General features: G+C 35.4%; 1 protein-coding gene across 1 annotated transcript; it reads left to right on the forward strand.

Moving 5' to 3' along the window:
* The first annotated feature begins 164 nt into the window (after positions 1–164).
* Positions 165–26,028, forward strand: LOC139874283 (uncharacterized). The gene is made up of 4 exons (XM_071861732.1): positions 165–287; positions 1,275–2,444; positions 2,630–2,680; positions 25,651–26,028. Exons 1-4 carry the CDS (start codon positions 165–167, stop codon positions 26,026–26,028), a joined length of 1,722 nt encoding a protein of 573 aa, XP_071717833.1.
* Positions 26,029–27,458: the final 1,430 nt, after the last annotated feature.

The following is a 27,458-nucleotide window of genomic DNA, read 5'->3' on the forward strand; positions in this document are numbered from 1 at the left end:
TATTTCAAAATTATAACTCACCCCCTGCTTTAAATAATATGATTCCCAAATTTAAATAAGAAGGTTAATATATAAATGAAATATTGATAATATGTAATGTAATTAAAAAATGTTAAATATGGTAACCTCAACGATAACCATTAGGATTATGATTATGATTATAAATGTCCAATGAGCAAGAACAAGCGTTTGACCAGCCGTGCGTTGCTGCGGTAGATCATATTTATGTTTACACAAAGCTATTGTACATTCCGAATGTGAAATGGTTACAACAATGGCTGCAAACTGTTAATAACTAAGAACTGAACACCCTAGCATCAGCATCATAATCAATGGCTAATCAGCAAATCCGACCAATAAATGACTGCGTTGAAGGTGCGTGACTCGTTACATATATTTGTGTAAAATATTATCAAAAGCATATTCATATAAGAGAAATATGTAAGAATTAATAGATACAAAAAAAAAATGTAAACATAACATACCATAATACATACATACATGATAAGTATTGTAGCATAGGTAAAAATGTAAAATATATAATTCGGCTAGTGAGCTAGAACATATAAGCTTATAAAGACCATAGCAGTGCACTAGACAAATTAAAGATGTAACGAATGGGGTTTGATCACTCATTAAATTCCTTTATTTGTCGAATTTGGACGCCACGGACTCAAAACAAATCGGGCCATTAGCGTGTTTAAGCTTTGTTCCATCAGGAGAAACTTTACTGGACCCATCAATGTTAATGGGCCATGCATCTAGTGGGCCAAAATAACATTCGATTCCAAACCTCGCTCAGTATCATCAAATTCATTAATAGCCGATAGTTTTATTTAGTAATTGTAATTAGAGTAATAATACTTGTGATGCAAGTAGGATTGTGATGCAAGTAATTGTAATTAGAGAAGGACTGTGTTTTATAAATTAGATTAATGTTAGGTCTATGTAAACACCTCTATAAATAGAGGGATTCAATGAATGGAATGCAACAATTGACAATTCTTATTATATCATTCGTTCTCCAATTCATCAACAGAATCAAAAGCCGGAAGGTTAAATTCGATCGGATTAACCGCCATTGATTCCGACGCAAATTCGACCGGAGTAGGAATACGAACACTACCGACGATCAGTTATATATCATCTCGACTCCATCCACGCAATTATGACCGTTTTTCGGTGGTAAGCAAATCTATACCTGGATTCAAAAGTAGTATATCTAATTAATTCAGTTGATTTCGTTTCAAAAGCTAGGGTTTGTTAGTGGTTAATCTGTTTCTGTTACGATGTCGGTAATTAGCGATACTGTTACTATGATAATTAGGGATAAACATAATAGAGGTAAAATAGGGCAAACGAAAGTCAAAAGACATTGGCCTGGTAAAGCTTCTGAGTGGGCCAATAATGGCGGTGATGAAGAAGGCGATGATAATATACGAATGTCGAGATCATCAGCTTCTTTAGAAAAAGCGTTTCCTAGTAATATTGTGAAAGGAGATGATGATCCTAGGTTGCGGAGGTTAACAAAGTATAAGTTGGATGATGATGATGATGATGATGATGATGATGATGATGATGATGATGATGATGATGATGATGATGATAAGGGAGAGGAGGTAAGAGCTGCTGCTGATCATCGAAGATTTAGGCAGGCGATGGAGATTTTTAATTCGACTGAAGAAGAAGAAGAAAAGTTGTTGGATTGTATTGATGACAATGATGATGATGATGAAAGGAGGAAGAGAATTAAGGAAACGTGTCTGCAGAGAGAGCGAGATGAAGCAAAAAAGATGATACTGGAAGGAGAGGATGAAGAGGAAGATGAATCATCATCTAAATATGAAACGGATGATGATTCGGAAGAAGAAGAGATGATGGGGATAGCAGCGATGGTGAAGTCGGTTTATGTACCGAATACGGAATGGGATACGATTCCTGAACGGGAGAAGATTCGATCTGCGATTGAGGAGGAGTTGAAGGGAAAAGTGGAGAAACGGAAGGTGGAAACGAAGAAGATGCTTATTGAGGAGATTCAAAAAAATATTGAAGAAGCAGGAGGAGCTAATATTAATATTGTTGCTGACGTGGAAACAGATGATGAGTTGAATAAAGCGGAAGAGGAAAACGCGTGGAAGGCTCGTGAGAAGGCGAGGAATAAACGAGAGGAGAATGAGAGAGTTAGGAGGAATACTATGAGTGCTGAAGAGTGGGAGAGGAATAATTCGAAGCCTGCCGGTGCACCTAAACGGAAACGGAGGTTTATGCAGAAGTATTATCATAAGGGTGCTTTCTATCAGGATGATGATATTATTCTTAGACCCAAGGTTATGCAAGTCAAGCACTTTGGTCGAAGTGGAAGGACAAAATGGACTCACCTTGTTAATGAAGATACTAGTACGACTGACTATAGGATCGGACCTATCTATATATGTGGTGGCATTGTTTGACTTGTTTACATGTAATTGGGTTGATGCAACTAAACATGACTTGGTGCAGTTCAACTTTCAAGTCACACCTATGATTTATTTTTTTGTCAACCATTTCTCAACTTGTTTGACCCGCCCATTTAACCACTTCCGCATATATGTGTACACTTTAGCTCATTGTTTTTTTTTTCAATACACAGGTACATGATGATCTCACCGTTTGTTTGTTAGTGATCATAAACAACAAACAAGTACACTTGATGAATAATATCATTATAAATTCTTGAAGTATGAATGGTTTGGTTGATTGCAGAACATATTCTTTTAGCATTTTTTGTGTAAAATCTTTCACTTGTACAAATCCCATATACCATTATAATCTTGTTCTTTTATCCTGTTTTCTAGAGTAGTTAAACTTAGTACATGACAACAGTGGTTCCATTCTGTATCTGTATATGATCCAATACGTGGCTTGAAATATAATATGATGTGTCGAAAAATATATGAAGTCAACTCGAACTTTTATGTGTCTATGTAGATAACTGATCTACTACATGCATTAGCAATGTCGAGTTGTCGAGGGATAAATGAGTTAACTAGCGATAAATTGTTGAGTCAAGCTTCAGATTTTAATTGATCGCGCTAGATTTTAATTGATCGCGCTCTGAGTTTGACTCTGAAAATGAAAACTCGAGTCCGAATGCTAGTTATAAGACATGGTTAAACTCCAATCGTGGGTGTGTACTTGTGTTTAGACTTGTATCGAAACTTCACTAAGCCGATAGAAGCGAGCAACTCTTTATGTGAAGTCTATTCAAGGTTAACCTCACACGAAAATATTAATCTTACATGAGAGTAATCTTGACCAAAGAGTGTTAGGATCTAGTCAAGGTGTAACATCCTCAATCGGGCCTAGATGTAAGATTACTAGATTGCCCTTAAGTTAGTATTGTGTTATTATATGCTTTTATTTTTATTTAATGTTTACTATTAAATAATAATGTGGTTAGGACCAGTTTGTGACAAGGGTCATAGAACAGGTTTGTTTATTTAATTTGGACTTCGTTTGGGTTGCCAAATGACGTACGAAAGATATCAGATAACTGATAAATACCCGTGTGTCACACAGTGTGGGATTTTAACCCACTTTTGATGACTTGTGTAGTGCATTTCTTGCACTTTCCAGATCCTTCCCAAAATAATACCCCGTACCTAATTCTTTCTCCTTTGAAACCCTAATCATCAAAACTTGTTCTTGAGCTCAAATTGATCTTGGAATCTTGTTCCTTGTTGTCTACTGATTCTAACAAGGTAAGAAACATGTGTTTTTGTGTTCAATTCATGGTTAAATTCATAGTTTTGTGTAAGTTTTGTAAAAAGCTTGATTTTGTGTCAAAATCCATGGGTTTGATGTTGTTATGGTCAAAACTTTGTGGGTTTATAGTCTATAACATGTAGTGATTGAGTTGTGGTAAGTTTTGGTGTCGAAAATGAGCTCTAGATCGAGTTTTGGCGATTTTAGCTTGAAGTCCGTAACTTGTGTCCAGCTTCTGAAGAAGATGAACACAGTCGGCCGACTGTCGGTCGACAATCGACCGACCGAGGGTGAACCGACCGATTAACGAAGACAACCGACCGACTGAGAATTACATTCGGCCGATTGATGTAATACCAAGTGAGTCGACCGACTGAGAAGGTCAGTCGACCGATTGTGTAGACAGTCGACCGACTGTCAGTGTCAGTCGACCGACTGAGTGTCCAGGGCAGAATATTTTATCAAAGTGTTGAGTTTTAGCCGTTATGCTGCCCGTTTGTATTTTGATGATTTTGATGTAAATTTTGAAAGTGCATAAGTGTTAAGGAGAAAAATTTTAGCGGACAGTTTTTCTGACAAAAATTTTTATATTGTGTTATTTGGTGTTAACGGACAGAAACTAACTTGTGTATATGTTTTCTCAGGAGAAAAGGAGAAAGAGAAGGTTTAGTGATTAGATAGCTGAATACCTTCTCATTTGCTGGTATTTGGTGAGTGGGACTAACTGGAGAATATAGTATATTGTAGCATGTTATATTATGATTGCCATGCTTGCTAGATATACTTATTGTTGTGATTAGTTAGTACCTTGTGATGACTGCATGTTAGTTGATGCTTGTCTGCTGGAGCCCAGTGCGTCCCTATCTTGTGGTAGCCTAATTCGATAGGAGAGATCAACCTGCGGGTTGGGTTCCTCATGTGGTAGCCTATTTGCATCCGTGTAGTATATGTTTGAATGACGCGTACGTCGCGTGTGGATGATTTATGCAGCACGGTATGTAGGAGGAACTTCCGGTAAACCCCAGCCCGATCAACTGGAGGTTAATGGTTTGGCCGAACCGCCGGAGTCTCTGTAGACTGCACTACTGGGTGATGTTTGTGTGTTAGACTATGTGACATGATTAGTATAACACTTATGTATGCTATGGCCTGTAGTTAGTCGTACTCACTTAGCTTCGTGCTAATTCCCCTCCATCTCCTCCCTGCAGGTTATTAGCTTTTGTAGATTATGCTTTTGGGGAGAAGACGGGCATGCGATGTTGTGTTTGACAATGAAGAAACTCTAATGTGTCTTTTCTGTTAAAACTAAATTTTGTTGTAATGTCACGTGACACCAGATGTATTAGTTTAATGCTAGCTGTCAAATGTTTTGGATATGTAAATATTATATGTTTATGTTATTATAATGGTTCAATTAATATAAATGCTTCCGCCACGTATTTAAAAAAAAAATCAGCGGTGTCACACAAGGTAATATGATATTATCTATATGTGTACGAGTAGAACTAACCTTATAAATCTCATCCTCTGATAATGACCAAGATCGCGTATCCAAAGCAGAGGATAGGAAGGTGAACCTGACCAATGTCATGGACCAAGTTCTCGAGCACCGATGAGTATCTAACACCATCGATCGGGTGCTTCCAATCCCATTTCCATTCCCCATTCACAAAACGATTCGCAACTAAGCAATCTTCGCTAGAGTCAAGGTGACATAGCGTGTTGTAACTTGTTTTAAAGTTTTTCATCACCTCTCCAATTATCTTTCCAAAACTATGTTTTCTACTATTCCCAATTTTCTTGCGAAGAACATATTCCGGAATCAAACCTTTTTCCTTTGCCTTCTGAAATAGCAACACAATGTTAGACCAAGTGCTAGATCCTCTACGAGAGCTACCCTAACCAATAGGCTCGGCCCACGCACGACATGAATCACTTTGGCCCATTTTGAATCCGGGTAAGAAACCAATTGCCAAATCCATTTAAAGAGAAGAGCATGACTAGATGCACGTAAATTATCAATGCCCAACCCTCCATTACCAAGAGAAGATAAAGCTTGGTCACATCACATCTGATCAAATGCATCTTCTTGTTCCCCTCGATATTTCTGAGAAGAAATTATCACGGATGGTCTCTAGCTCGTTTACCACTTATCAAGAACATGTTCTAGTTCCATTTCGATAAACGCTTTTTAAATCGATCTCCAAGAGGTTTCCAAATGAAAATACAGCCCATATTAACCGCCACCGGCAAACCTAAGTAAGTAAAAGGGAAATTACTACACATGCATCCGGTGTCACTAGAGAAAGCATCGAGCTAGGCTTCGAGAACACCTAGGCCATACATATATGATTTACTAATATTGTTTTTCAAACCCGAAAAACTATAAAAGTCATTAAACATGTCAAGATGTTCACAAGACTTCCTTTACTCTATTAAGAAACAACCACCACATCGTCCATGTAAATTAAGTGCGACACTATGACCGAATCAAGCCCGACCTTAGTGCCACGACTCAGGCACAACAAGACATTTTTCTTGAAGAAGTAGATGAACGTATTAATCAAGAACAAAAGAGGACTCATCGGGTCTTCTTGTCTAAGACCCCGTTGAACTTTATATTCTCCCGTAGGACTACCGTCAATGAGAATAGTAGTGCGGACTGAATTTAAGCACATTTAAACCCATTATCGCAAGGTATTCCCAAAACTCAAAATTCCTAACATATGGTCAAGAAAATCGCAGCAAACGTATCATACGCCTTTTATAAAACTAGCAATCATTGCTTCTTTAACCTGTACCGATCCATAACTAATTGATCATCCAAAAATTGTGGACCCACAAGAAAATCCCAGCTAATATGTTAGAGTATTATAAACGTGAAAAAAATGGTCATGACATGTGGTCATGTGTCAACTAATAATCCTAATCATAATCTTATCTTAATCCTAAGCCCAATCCCAATCCTATCCTAAACTTAATAATAATAACATAATAATTAATTATTCATTACATGGCATTGCTTATAATAGTTTCACCTTTTGGGTCCGTTTTAGAGGTTCTTCACTAATATTTTATTCAATTGCCTAAATCGCAAGCCAACCGTTTTTTGTTGCTATTATTTTAATTGAATATAAACATAATAAAAGATTACTATTCCATTTGAACGCCTTATTGGACAATAGTTAACTAACTTTGTAGCTCTATAAATAACACTTCTTTTAGTCTTTCAGACTCAAAACACATCAACTTGCTCTTCTTTCTTTCATTATTATTTCACTTCTTACATACGATCTTTATTGCAAAATCATTAATGGCCGGTCTTCAATACAACTTTTTTCCGACTGATTTCTTATATCCTCAAACCACAACGATTAAAAGAGACGTTGTCCTTCCTCAAACTCTTTCGCTGATCACTCAAAAACCTGATGTTTCACTCGAAGATTTAAACAAGATGAAGTCTATTAACGGTGTCAAGAAGCCAATCAAGTTTCTCAAGCTTTCTATAATTAGTAAACAAACATGATCAAGCACAAATCTACCTTGATTATGTACATATACATGTTATACAAGTACTTGTAGTAACATGAATTTTGTTATCTGTGATTGTTGTTAGTTTCATTTCTATTTCTATGTTAATGTTGCACAAGAAAGTCGAATCATAGCTATAGCTACTCAATGTTAGCATGTTCAAGATTCATTCTTGTGTATGACAATAAAGCAAGTTCAAATTAGCACTTCTTATTAAAGTTTTGGTTGATTTCCACTAATCCCAAATAGTAATTTGGTTATCTTATAATGGTGTGTCAACGAGTACAAAGTTTAACACTTAGTTCTATAAAATTCAAGAACAAAGTGAAGATATATTTATTGAGGAGACTAAAATATATATACTTTCTGTTTATTTATTTATTAGCTTCGAGAAATAAAAAGTATAAAATGTTATTAGATCCTTAAAATTGTTATATTTCACATTAATTCAGTATTACTACAAACTACATAATACTATCAAATATTTTTGATAGTTTATGTTGATTCCCTAAATAATATGCCCCCCCCCCCCCCCCCCCCCCCCCCCCCCCCCTCCCCTCCCCCCCTCCCACACACAACACTTAAAAAGTATAGAATCACTAAATGTGGGTGTTCCAAAAGCATCTACTTAGCATATCCACATAATATGTTTCGCTTTACTTTTCTTCCTTTGACTTTAGGTGTCTAAAATGGTCAACAACAAAAAATCCAAATACATCTATTTAGTTGGATATTCAAATATTATTTTAAACTAATAATCACTACAAAGAAAAATGATTATACCATATTTAAGTGACAACTTTTTATTTGATCACTAATAACGCTATTTAGTTATCATAATAAAAGTGGTCATTGAATCTTGGTCACTATATAATATTAGTGACCTAAGAAATAGTTGTCACTAAAATATGAAGTTAGTGACCAAAAAGTGGTCACTAATTTAGATAATATACCAAAAAGTGGTCACTAATTTAGAATATATCTTTGCATCAATGTATCATTTATTTTAACGACACTTATTATTTGCATACACACGCGCGTTCGGGAGGAAACCCGAATCGCATTACAGGAACCCAATACTTTAACCATCTCGTGGGACAAACATACCGGGTTTGAATCCTGAATAGATCCGGAAAAAAAACCCTCCTTGGTCAATTTGGATGTACATATTTCCATATTTAAGGAAGATTTTTTTTTTTTTTTTTTTTTTTTTTTTTTTGTCTCTTGATCATCAAAAGTTCAAAAACGTAACCTAAAAATCACAGTAATTTGACTATACATTGCTAGAAACGATAGAGCTAAAACGATTTTCTCACCGAACGGCCATCTATTTCAAGTTTAAGATGCATTAGAAGCCGTACGCAAAGGTAACCGTCATCGTTAAACTTCTAGACTCAAGCTACCTTATTGTTATATATCTTCTGTTATAAGTTATTTAATCCTAAGAATAATATATAGTCTTCATCAATTGTATTTTTTGACATTTTACACTGTATTTGCCATAGTACAAATTTTGTTCTTCATTTATTATACACTTTATATTCATTTACGGAGTATCATACAGTTTATTGTTGAAATATTAATGTTTTTTTAGATTAATCTAGAATTAACTAATACTTACTAGTATTAAATATTTACTAGTAGTAGATATTTACCAAGTATGAACTAGAAGTTTGTAGAATACTTAGCTAGTTAAAAATATCAAAAAATACTAGAAGCATCAACCTACATCATGAGGCCTATAAATAGGCTTGTGATGTTGTGAAATGAGATGTACACACAAACACAAAAACAATTCAATAGCAATAAAGAATTTCTTCTTAAAAACTAGTCTTCACCATTTCTTCTATAAAAATCCCCTCATAACATTTAAATTAACATCCATCACTATTATATAACATCTAAATTAAAACTAATCAATTAATCTAATTACACTACAATTACAACAAGTGGTATCAAGAGCTAGTTTGGGCGTTTGTTCGAGTACACCATGACTACCGTTGGTGCGTACAATATTCCCGTCCCCATCTTTGATGGTGACAACTATGATTTTTGGAGTATCCGAATGAAGACATATTTTCAAGCACAAAGCTTGTGGGATATTGTCGAAGTCGGGTTTACAACTCTAAAAGACGTCGAAACTCTGTCCGCGGAAGAACAAGAAAAATACAACAAAAATGTTGTAAGAAATGCTGCCGCTCTAGGATATATTCAACAAGCCTTGACACCGTCTATCTTTCCACGAATCATGGGAGCCACGACAGCCAAGGAGGCGTGGAAGATCCTTCAGAAAGAATTTCAAGGAAATGTCAAGGTGAGATCCGTCAAACTTCTAACTCTCAGAAGAGATTTAGAAAATTTAAATATGAAAGACACTGAGACCGTAAAAGATTACTATTCTAGAATTAAGGAAATAGTAAATCAAATGAGAGCCTATGGAGATTCTATAACTGATAAGAGGATCGTAGAAAAGATACTTATCAGTATGACCAAGAAATACGATCATTTAATTACCGCTATTGAAGAGTCAAAAGACATTGAGACTCTGTCAGTAACGGAATTAATTGGCTCTCTTGAAGCATATGAGGCTAGATTGAGTCGGCGTAGTGAAAACTCACTCGAAAGTGCCTTTCAGTCTAAACTCAAATTAAGGTCTCAAAAATCTAATAATGGGGGGGAAAAGAAATCTTGAAGAAAATTCGAGAGGAGGAGAAAAACCCAGAACCGGGTTCGATCAGAGAAGAAAAAGCTACCCTCCATGTGGTATCTGCAAAAAGACAAACCACTTGGAGAAAGATTGTTTCCACAAAGGGAGGCCACAATGCAATAATTGCAAAAGATTTGGGCATCTTGAAAAAGATTGCCGTTTAAAACAAAATCATCGAGCTAACTTCACGGAAGAAAGTGAAGATATACCAGAGAACAAAAATAAGCTATTCTATGCCTGCCATGTCGCAAATAAACAGAGGGACGATACTTGGTTGATCGACAGTGGGTATTTGATAGTATCAACACGTCCGTAAAGTCCCGCATCAAACTAGGGAATGGAGCGCTTGTTGACACTAAAGGCAAAGGTACAATTACTGTTCAAACTAATAACGCCACTCGATCTGTTAATGACGTTCTTCTAGTACCAAGCTTAGCAAGTAACTTGCTAAGTGTTGGACAAATGATGGAGCACGGATACTCTTTACTCTTTGAAGACAAATCATGCGTTATTCGTGACAAGAAAAATAACTATAAATTAATAGCCGAAGTGCCAATGGAGAACCGCAACTTTCCGATTCGTTGGCAGTATATCCAAGACACAGCCATGAAAGTTCAAGTTGAAGAATCATGGCTATGGCATCGAAGATTTGGCCACTTTAGCTTTCACGCACTAAAAATCCTCCAACAGAAGAATATGATGAGAGACTTGCCTAACATAAAAGAGATCACCGACACGTGTGAAAGCTGTGTGATGGGCAAAATGGCGTCTCTGAACGCAAAATGGCGTCTCTGAACGCAAAAATAGAACTGTTTTGGAAATGGCCAAAACAATGATACATGAAAAAGGCCTTCCAAACAGTTTCTGGGCTGAAGCTGTATACACAGCTGTCTATATACTAAATCGATGTCCCACGAAAGCCGTAGAAAACAAGACTCCAATAGAGTCATGGAGTGGGAAGAAACCATCAGCGAAACATCTGCGAGTATTTGGAAGTATTTGCTACATCCACGTTTCTAAGGAGAAACGTCACAAGCTCCAAGAAAAATCAGAAAAAGGAATATTCTTGGGCTACAACACACAGTCTAAAGGCTACCGAGTCTATAACCTGAAGACTAATAACATCGTGATCAGCCGAGACGTGGAGTTTGATGAAGACGCTTCTTGGAACTGGGAAAAGGACAAAGTTGAAAAACAAACATATCTGCCTCGGATATCTATGGAAACTCTGGCCCAACAACCACTACAACTTGAGCATTCTGAACAACATGAAAGTACCAGTGAAACATGAAATGTCCCGTTCTTATTGATTAAAAACGTTCCATATTAATTGATTTCGTTGCGAGGTTTTGACCTCTATATGAGACGTTTTTCAAAGACTGCATTCATTTTAAAACAAACCATAACCTTTATTTCATCAATAAAGGTTTAAAAAGCTTTACGTAGATTATCAAATAATGATAATCTAAAATATCCTGTTTACACACGACCATTACATAATGGTTTACAATACAAATATGTTACAACAAAATAAGTTTCTTGAATGCAGTTTTTACACAATATCATACAAGCATGGACTCCAAATCTCGTCCTTATTTAAGTATGCGACAGCGGAAGCTCTTAATAATCACCTGAGAATAAACATGCTTAAAACGTCCACAAAAATGTTGGTGAGTTATAGGTTTAACCTATATATATCAAATCATAATAATAGACCACAAGATTTCATATTTCAATACACATCCCATACATAGAGATAAAAATCATTCATATGGTGAACACCTGGTAACCGACATTAACAAGATGCATATATAAGAATATCCCCATCATTCCGGGACACCCTTCGGATATGATATAAATTTCGAAGTACTAAAGTATCCGGTACTTTGGATGGGGTTTGTTAGGCCCAATAGATCTATCTTTAGGATTCGCGTCAATTAGGGTGTCTGTTCCCTAATTCTTAGATTACCAGACTTAATAAAAAGGGGCATATTCGATTTCGATAATTCAACCATAGAATGTAGTTTCACGTACTTGTGTTTATTTTGTAAATCATTTATAAAACCTGCATGTATTCTCATCCCAAAAATATTAGATTTTAAAAGTGGGACTATAACTCACTTTCACAGATTTTTACTTCGTCGGGAAGTAAGACTTGGCCACAGGTTGATTCACGAACCTATAACAATATATACATATATATCAAAGTATGTTCAAAATATATTTACAACATTTTTAATATATTTTGATGTTTTAAGTTTATTAAGTCAGTTGTCCACGTTAGTAACCTACAACTAGTTGTCCACAGTTAGATGTACAGAAATAAATCGATAAATATTATCTTGAATCAATCCACGACCCAGTGTATACGTATCTCAGTATTGATCACAACTCAAACTATATATATTTTGGAATCAACCTCAACCCTGTATAGCTAACTCCAACATTCACATATAGAGTGTCTATGGTTGTTCCAAAATATATATAGATGTGTCGACATGATAGGTCGAAACATTGTATACGTGTCTATGGTATCCCAATATTACATAATATACAATACAAGTTGATTAAGTTATGGTTGGAATAGATTTGTTACCAATTTTCACGTAGCTAAAATGAGAAAAATTATCCAATCTTGTTTTACCCATAACTTCTTCATTTTAAATCCGTTTTGAGTGAATCAAATTGCTATGGTTTCATATTGAACTCTATTTTATGAATCTAAACATAAAAAGTATAGGTTTATAGTCAGAAAAATAAGTTACAAGTCGTTTTTGTAAAGGTATTCATTTTAGTCGAAAGAACGACGTCTAGATGACCATTTTAGAAAACATACTTCCATTTTGAGTTTAACCATAATTTTTGGATATAGTTTCATGTTCATAATAAAAATCATTTTCTCAGAATAACAACTTTTAAATCAAAGTTTATCATAGTTTTTAATTAACTAACCCAAAACAGCCCGCGGTGTTACTACGACGGCGTAAATCCGGTTTTACGGTGTTTTTCGTGTTTCCAGGTTTTAAATCATTAAGTTAGCATATAATATAGATATAGAACATGTGTTTAGTTGATTTTAAAAGTCAAGTTAGAAGGATTAACTTTTATTTGCGAACAAGTTTAGAATTAACTAAACTATGTTCTAGTGATTACAAGTTTAAACCTTCGAATAAGATAGCTTTATATGTATGAATTGAATGATGTTATGGACATCATTACTACCTTAAGTTCCTTGGATAAACCTACTGGAAAAGAGAAAAGTGGATCTAGCTTCAACGGATCCTTGGATGGCTCGAAGTTCTTGAAGCAGAATCATGACACGAAAACAAGTTCAAGTAAGATCATCACTTGAAATAAGATTGTTATAGTTATAGAAATTGAACCAAAGTTTGAATATGATTATTACCTTGTATTAGAATGATAAACTACTGTAAGAAACAAAAATTTCTTGAGGTTGGATGATCACCTTACAAGATTGGAAGTGAGCTAGCAAACTTGAAAGTATTCTTGATTTTATGTAACTAGAACTTGTAGAATTTATGAAGAACACTTAGAACTTGAAGATAGAACTTGAAAGAGATTAATTAGATGAAGAAAATTGAAGAATTAAAGTGTTTGTAGGTGTTTTTGGTCGTTGGTGTATGGATTAGATATAAAGGATATGTAATTTTATTTTCATGTAAATAAGTCATGAATGATTACTCATATTTTTGTAATTTTATGAGATATTTCATGCTAGTTGCCAAATGATGGTTCCCACATGTGTTAGGTGACTCACATGGGCTGCTAAGAGCTGATCATTGGAGTGTATATACCAATAGTACATACATCTAAAAGCTGTGTATTGTACGAGTACGAATACGGGTGCATACGAGTAGAATTGTTGATGAAACTGAACGAGGATGTAATTGTAAGCATTTTTGTTAAGTAGAAGTATTTTGATAATTGTATTGAAGTCTTTCAAAAGTGTATAAATACATATTAAAACACTACATGTATATACATTTTAACTGAGTCGTTAAGTCATCGTTAGTCGTTACATGCAAGTGTTGTTTTGAAACCTTTAGGTTAACGATCTTGTTAAATGTTGTTAACCCAATGTTTATAATATCAAATGAGATTTTAAATTATTATATTATCATGATATTATCATGTATGAATATCTCTTAATATGATATATATACATTAAATGTCTTTACAACGATAATCGTTACATATATGTCTCGTTTAAAAATCATTAAGTTAGTAGTCTTGTTTTTACATATGTAGTTCATTGTTAATATATTTAATGATATGTTTACTTATCATAGTATCATGTTAACTATATATATATATATCCATATATATGTCATCATATAGTTTTTACAAGTTTTAACGTTCGTGAATCACCGGTCAACTTGGGTGGTCAATTGTCTATATGAAACATATTTCAATTAATCAAGTCTTAACAAGTTTGATTGCTTAACATGTTGGAAAAATTTAATCATGTAAATATCAATCTCAATTAATATATATAAACATGGAAAAGTTCGGGTCACTACAGTACCTACCCGTTAAATAAATTTTGTCCCGAAATTTTAAGCTGTTGAAGGTGTTGACGAATCTTCTGGAAATAGATGCGGGTATTTCTTCTTCATCTGATCTTCACGCTCTCAGGTGAACTCGGGTCCTCTACGAGCATTCCATCAAACCTTAACAATTGGTATCTTGTTTTGCTTAAGTCTTTTAACCTCACGATCCATTATTTTGACGGGTTCTTCGATGAATTGAAGTTTTTCGTTGATTTGGATTTCATCTAACGGAATAGTGAGATCTTCTTTAGCAAAACATTTCTTCAAATTCGAGACGTGGAAAGTGTTATGTACAGCAGCGAGTTGTTGAGGTAACTCAAGTCGGTAAGCTACTGGTCCGACACGATCAATAATCTTGAATGGTCCAATATACCTTGGATTTAATTTCCCTCGTTTACCAAATCGAACAACGCTTTTCCAAGGTGCAACTTTAAGCATGACCATCTCTCCAATTTCAAATTCTATATCTTTTCTTTTAATGTCAGCGTAGCTCTTTTGTCGACTTTGGGCGGTTTTCAACCGTTGTTGAATTTGGATGTTCTTCTCGGTAGTTTCTTGTATAATCTCCGGACCCGTAATCTGTCTATCCCCCACTTCACTCCAACAAATCGGAGACCTGCACTTTCTACCATAAAGTGCTTCAAACGGCGTCATCTCAATGCTTGAATGGTAGCTGTTGTTGTAGGAAAATTCTGCTAACGGTAGATGTCGATCCCAACTGTTTCCGAAATCAATAACACATGCTCGTAGCATGTCTTCAAGTGTTTGTATCGTCCTTTCACTCTGCCCATCAGTTTGTAGATGATAGGCAGTACTCATGTCTAGACGAGTTCCTAATGCTTGCTGTAATGTCTGCCAGAATCTTGAAATAAATCTGCCATCCCTATCAGAGATAATAGAGATTGGTATTCCATGTCTGGAGACGACTTCCTTCAAATACAGTCGTGCTAACTTCTCCATCTTGTCATCTTCTCTTATTGGCAGGAAGTGTGCTGATTTGGTGAGACGATCAACTATTACCCAAATAGTATCAAAACCACTTGCAGTCCTTGGCAATTTAGTGATGAAATCCATGGTAATGTTTTCCCATTTCCATTCTGGGAATTCGGGTTTTTGAAGTAGACCTGATGGTTTCTGATGCTCAGCTTTGACCTTAGAACACGTCAAACATTCTCCTACGTATTTAGCAACATCGGCTTTCATACCCGGCCACCAAAAATGTTTCTTGAGATCCTTGTACATCTTCCCCGTTCCAGGATGTATTGAGTATCTGGTTTTATGAGCTTCTCTAAGTACCATTTCTCTCATATCTCCAAATTTTGGTACCCAAATCCTTTCAGTCCTATACCGGGTTCCGTCTTCCCGAATATTAAGATGCTTCTCCGATCCTTTGGGTATTTCATCCTTTAAATTTCCCTCTTTTAAAACTCCTTGTTGCGCCTCCTTTATTTGAGTAGTAAGGTTATTATGAATCATTATATTCATAGATTTTACTCGAATGGGTTCTCTGTCCTTCCTGCTCAAGGCATCGGCTACCACATTTGCCTTCCCCGGGTGGTAACGAATCTCAAAGTCGTAATCATTCAATAATTCAATCCACCTACGCTGCCTCATATTCAGTTGTTTCTGATTAAATATGTGTTGAAGACTTTTGTGGTCGGTATATATAATACTTTTGACCCCATATAAGTAGTGCCTCCAAGTCTTTAATGCAAAAACAACCGCGCCTAATTCCAAATCATGCGTCGTATAATTTTGTTCGTGAATCTTCAATTGTCTAGACGCATAAGCAATCACCTTCGTTCGTTGCATTAATACACAACCGAGACCTTGCTTTGATGCGTCACAATAAATCACAAAATCATCATTCCCTTCAGGCAATGACAATATAGGTGCCGTAGTTAGCTTTTTCTTCAATAACTGAAACGCTTTCTCTTGTTCATCATTCCATTCAAATTTCTTCCCTTTATGCGTTAATGCAGTCAAGGGTTTTGCTATTCTGGAAAAGTCTTGGATGAACCTTCTGTAGTAACCAGCTAGTCCTAAAAACTGGCGTATGTGTTTCAGAGTTTTCGGGGTTTCCCACTTTTCAACAGTTTCTATCTTTGCCGGATCCACCTTAATACCTTTTTTGTTCACTATGTGACCGAGGAATTGAACTTCTTCCAACCAAAATGCACACTTTGAAAACTTAGCGTACAATTCTTCCTTCCTCAATACTTCTAACACCTTTCTCAAATGTTCACCGTGTTCTTGGTCATTCTTTGAGTAAATAAGTATGTCATCAATGAAAACAATGACAAACTTGTCAAGGTATGGTCCACACACTCGGTTCATAAGGTCCATGAACACAGCTGGTGCATTAGTTAAACCAAACGGCATGACCATAAACTCGTAATGACCGTAACGTGTTCTAAAAGCAGTCTTTGGAATATCATCTTCTTTCACCCGCATTTGATGATACCCGGAACGTAAGTCAATCTTTGAATAAACAGACGAGCCTTGTAGTTGATCAAATAAGTCTTCGATTCTCGGTAGTGGGTAGCGGTTCTTGATGGTAAGTTTGTTCAACTCTCGGTAGTCGATACACAACCTGAATGTACCATCTTTCTTCTTGACAAACAAAACAGGAGCTCCCCACGGTGATGTGCTTGGTCGAATGAAACCACGCTCTAAAAGTTCTTGTAATTGGCTTTGCAGTTCTTTCATCTCACTGGGTGCGAGTCTGTAAGGAGCACGAGCTATTGGTGCAGCTCCTGGTACAAGATCTATTTGAAATTCAACGGATCGATGTGGGGGTAATCCCGGTAATTCTTTCGGAAATACATCGGGAAATTCTTTTGCAATGGGAACATCATTGATGCTCTTTTCTTCAGTTTGTACTTTCTCGACGTGTGCTAGAACAGCATAGCAACCTTTTCTTATTAGTTTTTGTGCCTTCAAATTACTAATAAGATGTAGCTTCGTGTTGCCCTTTTCTCCGTACACCATTAAGGGTTTTCCTTTTTCTCGTATAATGCGAATTGCATTTTTGTAACAAACGATCTCTGCTTTCACTTCTTTCAACCAGTCCATACAGATTATCACATCAAAACTCCCTAACTCTACTGGTATCAAATCAATCTTAAATGTTTCGCTAACCAGTTTAATTTCTCGATTCCGACATATATTATCTGCTGAAATTAATTTACCATTTGCTAATTCGAGTAAAAATTTACTATCCAAAGGCGTCAATGGACAACTTAATTTAGCACAAAAATCTCTACTCATATAGCTTCTATCCGCACCCGAATCAAATAAAACGTAAGCAGATTTATTGTCAATAAGAAACGTACCCGTAACAAGCTCCGGGTCTTCCTGTGCCTCTGCCGCATTAATATTGAAAACTCTTCCGCGGCCTTGTCCATTCGTGTTCTCCTGGTTCGGGCAATTTCTAATAATGTGGCCCGGTTTTCCACATTTATAACAAACTACATTGGCATAACTTGCTCCGACACTACTTGCTCCGCCATTACTCGTTCCGACACCATTTGTTCCTTTAGTTCTATTAACCCCTGGTCCGTAGACCTCACACTTCGCCGCGCTATGACCATTTCTTTTACACTTGTTGCAAAATTTGGTGCAGAACCCCGAGTGATACTTTTCACACCTTTGGCATAGCTGGTTCTGATTGTTGTTATTGTTGCGGTTATTATTATTGTTGGGATGATTGTTGTAGTTGCTGTTGTTGTTGTTGTTGTTGGACCGTTTGTTGTAGTTGCGATTGATGTTGCGATTGTTGGGATAATTGTTGCGATTATTGTTGTAATTGCTGTTGTTGTTGTATTGGTGATTCTTATCACCGTTTTCCTCCCACTTTCTTTTGACTTGCTTCACATTGGCCTCTTCAGCAGTCTGTTCTTTAATTCTTTCTTCAATCTGGTTCACTAGTTTGTGAGCCATTCTACATGCCTGTTGTATGGAGGCGGGATCGTGTGAACTTATATCTTCTTGGATTCTTTCTGGTAATCCTTTCACAAACGCGTCGATCTTCTCTTCCTCATCTTCGAATGCTCCCGGACACAATAGGCACAATTCTGTGAATCGTCTTTCGTACGTGGTAATATCAAATCCTTGGGTTCGTAACCCTCTAAGTTCTGTCTTGAGCTTATTGACCTCGGTTCTGGGACGGTACTTCTCGTTCATCAAGTGCTTGAATGCTGACCACGGTAGTGCGTACGCATCGTCTTGTCCCACTTGCTCTAGATAGGTATTCCACCATGTTAACGCAGAACCTGTGAAGGTATGCGTAGCGTACTTCACTTTGTCCTCTTCAGTACACTTACTTATGGCAAACACCGATTCGACCTTCTCGGTCCACCGTTTCAATCCGATCGGTCCTTCGGTTCCATCAAATTCCAATGGTTTGCAGGCAGTGAATTCTTTGTAGGTGCATCCTACACGATTTCCTGTACTGCTAGATCCAAGGTTATTGTTGGTATGTAGCGCAGCCTGTACTGCGGCTATGTTTGAAGCTAGAAAAGTACGGAATTCCTCTTCATTCATATTCACGGTGTGTCGAGTAGTCGGTGCCATTTCCTTCAAAATAGTCAAATGGAATAAGTTAATCATACAGAATATTAAGAGTAGTTAATAGTATTTCGTAGCATAATATGAACTCATTTATAAAAGCTTTTGCTTCATATTAGCGTTTTATAAGTTTAAATTCGGGTAGTACCTACCCGTTAAGTTCATACTTAGTAGCTAATATACAATTCAACTACTACAATTCTATATGAAAAACTGATTATAATAATATTTCGTGTTCAAACTTTTATACAATATTTTACAAACTTACAATACCGCTTATTTTACATATAGCATGAAATATAGCACACAATAAATTTGATACAAGATGGTTGTGAAGATAATTCTAGCTAGTACAAAGTCGTTCAGCAAAGGCAATAAAGACACGTAATTCATACGTCCAGAAACAAGTCATGCATTCTGGTTTTACTAGGATTACTTCCCATCCTTGGTCTTGTGGAACATAACCGTTATGGCCGTTGATAAGACAGCGTGTTGTAACGTCGTCAAAGGGACGAGGGTTACGTAATGTCCAACAGTCCCATAACAATCTAAAAACCTCATTTCTTACCCCAATTACCGACTCCGTCACTTGTGGGAACGTTTTGTTTAATAGTTGTAGCCCGATGTTCTTGTTCTCACTTTGGTGAGAAGCGAACATTACTAATCCGTAAGCATAACATGCTTCTTTATGTTGCATGTTAGCCGCTTTTTTTAAATCACGAAGTCCAATATTCGGATATATTGAGTCAAAATAATTTCTTAACCCATTGCGTAAAATAGCATTTGGGTTCCCCACAATATATGCGTCAAAGTAAACACATCGTAACTTATGGATTTCCCAATGTGATATCCCCCATCTTTTGAACGAAAGCCTTTTATAAACCAAGGCATTCTTGGAACGTTCTTCGAATGTCTTACAAACTGATCTCGCCTTAAATAGTTGTGCCGAAGAATTCTGACCGACTCTAGACAAGATTTCATCAATCATGTCTCCGGGCAGGTCTCTTAAAATATTGGGTTGTCTATCCATTTTTTGTTTTTATACTGTAAAATAGACAAGAGTTAGATTCATAAAAAAAAATACTTATTAATACAAGCAATTTTTACATATATCATAAAGCATAATCACACTATATTACATATATTAAACCACACGAATACAACTATCTTATTCCGACTCGCTTGTTTTTTTTTCTTCGGTTTTGGTTCGTTTTGCCAAGTTTCTAGGGATATATGATGTTCCCCTAATACGAGCCGTCGTTTTCCACATTGGTTTAGAAAAACCTGGTGGTTTAGAGGTTCCCGGGTCATTGTTACAACTTAAGGACTTCGGGGGTTGACGATACATATAAAGTTCATCGGGGTTGGAATTAGATTTCTCTATTTTTATGCCCTTTCTCTTATTATTTTCTTTTGCTTTTTTAAATTCAGTTGGGGTAATTTCTATAACATCATCGGAATTCTCGTCGGAATCCAATTCATCGGAGAATTGGTAATCCTCCCAATATTTTGCTTCCTTGGCGGAAACACCATTGACCATAATTAACCTTGGTCGGTTGGTTGAGGATTTTCTTTTACTTAACCATTTTATTATTTCCCCCACCGGTTCTATTTCTTCATCCGGTTCCGATTCTTCTTCCGGTTCCGACTCTTCTTCCGGTTCCTCTTCGGGAACTTGTGAATCAGTCCACGAATCATTCCAATTTACATTTGACTCTTCATTATTATTAGGTGAGTCAATGGGACTTGTTCTAGAGGTAGACATCTATCACATAATATCAAACGCGTTAAGAGATTAATATATCACATAATATTCACATGTTAAAAATATATAGTTTCCAACAAAATTTGTTAAGCAATCATTTTTCAAGTAAACACGGTCGAAGTCCAGACTCACTAATGCATCCTAACAAACTTGATAAGACACACTAATGCAAAATTCTGGTTCTCTAAGACCAACGTTCGGATACCAACTGAAATGTCCCGTTCTTATTGATTAAAAACGTTCCATATTAATTGATTTCGTTGCGAGGTTTTGACCTCTATATGAGACGTTTTTCAAAGACTGCATTCATTTTAAAACAAACCATAACCTTTATTTCATCAATAGAGGTTTAAAAAGCTTTACGTAGATTATCAAATAATGATAATCTAAAATATCCTGTTTACACACGACCATTACATAATGGTTTACAATACAAATATGTTACAACAAAATAAGTTTATTGAATGCAGTTTTTACACAATATCATACAAGCATGGACTCCAAATCTCGTCCTTATTTAAGTATGCGACAGCGGAAGCTCTTAATAATCACCTGAGAATAAACATGCTTAAAACGTCCACAAAAATGTTGGTGAGTTATAGGTTTAACCTATATATATCAAATCATAATAATAGACCACAAGATTTCATATTTCAATACACATCCCATACATAGAGATAAAAATCATTCATATGGTGAACACCTGGTAACCGACATTAACAAAATGCATATATAAGAATATCCCCATCATTCCGGGACACCCTTCGGATATGATATAAATTTCGAAGTACTAAAGCATCCGGTACTTTGGATGGGGTTAGTTAGGCCCAATAGATCTATCTTTAGGATTCGCGTCAATTAGGGTGTCTGTTCCCTAATTCTTAGATTACCAGACTTAATAAAAAGGGGCATATTCGATTTCGATAATTCAACCATAGAATGTAGTTTCACGTACTTGTGTCTATTTTGTAAATCATTTATAAAACCTGCATGTATTCTCATCCCAAAAATATTAGATTTTAAAAGTGGGACTATAACTCACTTTCACAGATTTTTACTTCGTCGGGAAGTAAGACTTGGCCACTGGTTGATTCACGAACCTATAACAATATATACATATATATCAAAGTATGTTCAAAATATATTTACAACACTTTTAATATATTTTGATGTTTTAAGTTTATTAAGTCAGCTGTCCACGTTAGTAACCTACAACTAGTTGTCCACAGTTAGATGTACAGAAATAAATCGATAAATATTATCTTGAATCAATCCACGACCCAGTGTATACGTATCTCAGTATTGATCACAACTCAAACTATATATATTTTGGAATCAACCTCAACCCTGTATAGCTAACTCCAACATTCACATATAGAGTGTCTATGGTTGTTCCAAAATATATATAGATGTGTCGACATGATAGGTCGAAACATTGTATACGTGTCTATGGTATCTCAAGATTACATAATATACAATACAAGTTGATTAAGTTATGGTTGGAATAGATTTGTTACCAATTTTCACGTAGCTAAAATGAGAAAAATTATCCAATCTTGTTTTACCCATAACTTCTTCATTTTAAATTCGTTTTGAGTGAATCAAATTGCTATGGTTTTATATTGAACTCTATTTTATGAATCTAAACATAAAAAGTATAGGTTTATAGTCAGAAAAATAAGTTACAAGTCGTTTTTGTAAAGGTATTCATTTCAGTCGAAAGAACGACGTCTAGATGACCATTTTAGAAAACATACTTCCACTTTGAGTTTAACCATAATTTTTGGATATAGTTTCATGTTCATAATAAAAATCATTTTCTCAGAATAACAACTTTTAAATCAAAGTTTATCATAGTTTTTAATTAACTAACCCAAAACAGCCCGCGGTGTTACTACGACGGCGTAAATCCGGTTTTACGGTGTTTTTCGTGTTTCCAGGTTTTAAATCATTAAGTTAGCATATCATATAGATATAGAACATGTGTTTAGTTGATTTTAAAAGTCAATTTAGAAGGATTAACTTTTATTTGCGAACAAGTTTAGAATTAACTAAACTATGTTCTAGTGATTACAAGTTTAAACCTTCGAATAAGATAGCTTTATATGTATGAATGGAATGATGTTATGAACATCATTACTACCTTAAGTTCCTTGGATAAACCTACTGGAAAAGAGAAAAGTGGATCTAGCTTCAACGGATCCTTGGATGGCTCGAAGTTCTTGAAGCAGAATCATGACACGAAAACAAGTTCAAGTAAGATCATCACTTGAAATAAGATTGTTATAGTTATATAAATTGAACCAAAGTTTGAATATGATTATTACCTTGTATTAGAATGATAACCTACTGTAAGAAACAAAGATTTCTTGAGGTTGGATGATCACCTTACAAGATTGGAAGTGAGCTAGCAAACTTGAAAGTATTCTTGATTTTATGTAACTAGAACTTGTAGAATTTATGAAGAACACTTAGAACTTGAAGATAGAACTTGAGAGAGATTAATTAGATGAATAAAATTGAAGAATGAAAGTGTTTGTAGGTGTTTTTGGTCGTTGGTGTATGAATTAGATATAAAGGATATGTAATTTTATTTTCATGTAAATAAGTCATGAATGATTACTCATATTTTTGTAATTTTATGAGATATTTCATGCTAGTTGCCAAATGATGGTTCCCACATGTGTTAGGTGACTCACATGGGCTGCTAAGAGCTGATCATTGGAGTGTATATACCAATAGTACATACATCTAAAAGCTGTGTATTGTACGAGTACGAATACGGGTGCATACGAGTAGAATTGTTGATGAAACTGAACGAGGATGTAATTGTAAGCATTTTTGTTAAGTAGAAGTATTTTGATAATTGTATTGAAGTCTTTCAAAAGTGTATAAATACATATTAAAACACTACATGTATATACATTTTAACTGAGTCGTTAAGTCATCGTTAGTCGTTACATGCAAGTGTTGTTTTGAAACCTTTAGGTTAACGATCTTGTTAAATGTTGTTAACCCAATGTTTATAATATCAAATGAGATTTTAAATTATTATATTATCATGATATTATCATGTATGAATATCTCTTAATATGATATATATACATTAAATGTCTTTACAACGATAATCGTTACATATATGTCTCGTTTAAAAATCATTAAGTTAGTAGTCTTGTTTTTACATATGTAGTTCTTTGTTAATATACTTAATGATATGTTTACTTATCATAATATCATGTTAACTATATATATATCCATATATATGTCATCATATAGTTTTTACAAGTTTTAACGTTCGTGAATCACCGGTCAACTTGGGTGGTCAATTGTCTATATGAAACATATTTCAATTAATCAAGTCTTAACAAGTTTGATTGCTTAACAAGTTGGAAACATTTAATCATGTAAATATCAATCTCAATTAATATATATAAACATGGAAAAGTTCGGGTCACTACAAAACAAGCCCTGCTACACCAACTTCTCCATCAACAAGATTACCTTTGGCGCAAGACGAGTCAAGTCCAGAGTCAACACCTGGAAGAGTCAAAGCGTTAGCAGAGATATACGAGACTTGCAACTTTACAACTATAGAACCTGAAAGCTATGAAGTTGCAGTCAAATATGAAAAATGGGTAACTGCTATGAACGAAGAAATAAGAATGATCGAGAAAAACAACACATGGGAGTTAGTTGATCCTCCAGAAAATAAAGAAATCATTGGAGTAAAGTGGGTTTACAAAAAAAAGCTCAATCCTGATGGTTCTATACAAAAACATAAAGCAAGGCTAGTAGCTAAAGGCTATTCACAACAGCCTGGAGTCGACTACAACGAAACTTTCGCACCCGTAGCACGACTGGATACTATAAGAGCTCTTGTGGTGCTAGCAGCTCAACGAAGATGGAAGATTCACCAACTAGATGTGAAATCAGCCTTTCTAAATGGGTTTCTAGAAGAAGAAATATATGTAGAGCAACCACAAGGGTTCATTCAAAAAGGAAAAGAAGAAAAAGTCCTAAAGCTCAAGAAAGCCTTATATGGACTTAAACAAGCACCGCGTGCTTGGTATAGCCGCATTGATAGCTACTTCACAAGTTCAGGATTCAGGAGGAGTCAAAGTGAGCCTACACTCTACATCAAAACCCAAGGTAACTCTGACACTCTCATTATTTCCTTGTACGTCGATGATCTTATATATATGGGAAACAATGAGAGAATGATACAAGAATTTAAAGAAGACATGATGAAAACGTTCGAGATGAACGACCTTGGTTTGATGCGCTATTTTCTTGGCATCGAAATTAGTCAAGAAAATGAAGGCATCTTCATTTGTCAAAAGAAATACACAGAAAATCTCCTGAAAAAATTTAAACTATACGGTTGCAAAACCGTAGCCACGCCACTAGTTGCCAATGAGAAGATGAGACAAGAAGATGGATCGGAGAAAGCAGACGCTTCAAGATTCAGAAGTCTCATTGGAAGTCTACTATATCTAACAGCAACAAGACCAGACATCATGTACGCAACAAGTCTGCTATCCAGGTACATGCAAAACCCTACTCAAATACATTACGGAGCTTCTAAAAGAATATTAAGATACTTGCAAGGTACCATGGACTATGGAATATGGTATAATCCCACTATAGACTCGAAGCTTCATGGATACACTGATAGTGATTGGGCCGGATCGGTGGATGACATGAGAAGTACTTCCGGATACGCATTCACACTTGGATCTGGTGTATTCTCATGGACATCAAAGAAACAAGAAACGGTGGCACAATCATCAGCCGAAGTCGAGTACGTAGCAGCTGCAAACTCAGCTAATCAAGCTATATGGCTAAGAAGAATTCTAGAAGACATGGGCGAAAAACAAAATGAAGCCACTCAAATATTCTGCGACAACAAGTCTGCAATTGCAATGGCTAAGAATCCCGTGTTTCATGGCAGAACAAAACATATTGACATCAAATATCACTTTCTGCGAGAAAGCTGTGCCAAAAAAGATATTGAATTAAAATACTGCAAAACTGAGGAGCAGATTGCAGATATTTTCACAAAAGCGTTGCCAAGACCCAAGTTCGAGCTTTTACGCAACATGCTGGGAGTAATACCTAAAAACATTAAGGAGGAGTGTTGAAATATTAATGTTTTTCTAGATTAATCTAGAATTAACTAATACTTACTAGTATTAGATATTTACTAGTAGTAGATATTTATCAAGTATGAACTAGAAGTTTGTAGAATACTTAACTAGTTAAAAATATCAAAAAATACTAGAAGGATCAACCTACATCATGAGGCCTATAAATAGGCTTGTGATGTTGTAAAATGACATGTACACACAAACACAAAAACAATTCAATAGCAATAAAGAATCCCTTCCTAAAAACTAGTCTTCACCATTTCTTCTATAAAAATCCCCTCATAACATTTAAATTAGCATCTATCACTATTATATAACATCTAAATTAAAACTAATCAATTAATCTGATTACACTACAATTACAACATTTATATTCTTCAATTGTACTTTTGTTTAGTCCATAACTAGATCCGGATCGGCCCGCGGGATGCGGCAGGACCTTCCAGGTTGAATATTCTTATTTAACGTAACGTTATATATCTGCAGAATTAAAAACGCGTTGTTGCGGGTGTGTTTGAATACACGTGGTTAGTGTCTAGTATACCTAATGGTCTGCGCGTTTTTAACGTCAGGAAGATGGTGTAAAACGGGGAAACGGAACCATCGATATGATGTAATTAGTTTGGGTTCTTTATTATACGTGTATATGTAATATGTATGAAACATAGGCCGAAATATTTAGTTCTTTTTTTAAAAAAATCATCCATCTCACGTATAGTTAGTTGCGTTGTGTTCGTAAAATTATTTCGAGTTGAACGGTGATGTCGGAAGAATTTAACGGGAGGCGAGCGCTAAAAATTTGAGTGGAGTTTTTATTAGGTTTTTAATTAATTAATGAGTTTACGTTTAGAACCCCTGGTTTGAGGGGTGGATTTTAATTTTTGTTGAAGTTTAGGGGGTGTTTTGGTTTTTTTTGCCCATTGTCGTTTGGGGGTGATTTTGTTCAGGTATTGGATTCATTCAGACTACACATAAGGCCATGCCTTTTTAGTAGTATAGGGATTAATGGAACTATTTGAATCCAATTAAAGGTACTTCGATTAGGTATATTTATCAAATACTACAGTTTTTCGATTAGTCGTCAATGAAACGATTTAAATTCAGTTAAAGGTTCTTTGATTAGTCATTATTTATACAGTTTATATTCATCAATCGTACTAAAAATGATTTTACATTAATTTAGGGTTCATTATTTTATGTTTTCAATTGGCCTACCCTTGGTATACGGTTAAACTAAAATACATTATGTTTAATATATAATACTCAATATTATTGTATTTTAGGTTTAAGTATTGTTGTTTGGCAATAAATATTTTCTCTATAATTCCAGCTGATTATTATACTACACATCTTCATTTTGATGTATAAAAAAGGTTAAGATAATAATGCCTCAAATGATGAAAGTTGGTTGGAGAGATAAAAAT

The sequence above is a fragment of the Rutidosis leptorrhynchoides genome, chromosome 11 (assembly GCF_046630445.1).
Source record: "Rutidosis leptorrhynchoides isolate AG116_Rl617_1_P2 chromosome 11, CSIRO_AGI_Rlap_v1, whole genome shotgun sequence".
NCBI classification, from domain to species: Eukaryota; Viridiplantae; Streptophyta; class Magnoliopsida; order Asterales; family Asteraceae; genus Rutidosis; species Rutidosis leptorrhynchoides.

Coding starts and splice junctions, on each gene's coding strand:
- LOC139874283 (XM_071861732.1), top strand. CDS start 165: ATGTCCAATGAGCAAGAACAAGCGTTTGACCAGCCGTGCGTTGCTGCG. Junction 288..1,274: donor TACAACAATGGCTGCAAACT/GTTAATAACTAA, acceptor GTTAGTGGTTAA/TCTGTTTCTGTTACGATGTC. Junction 2,445..2,629: donor TCTATATATGTGGTGGCATT/GTTTGACTTGTT, acceptor TTCAATACACAG/GTACATGATGATCTCACCGT.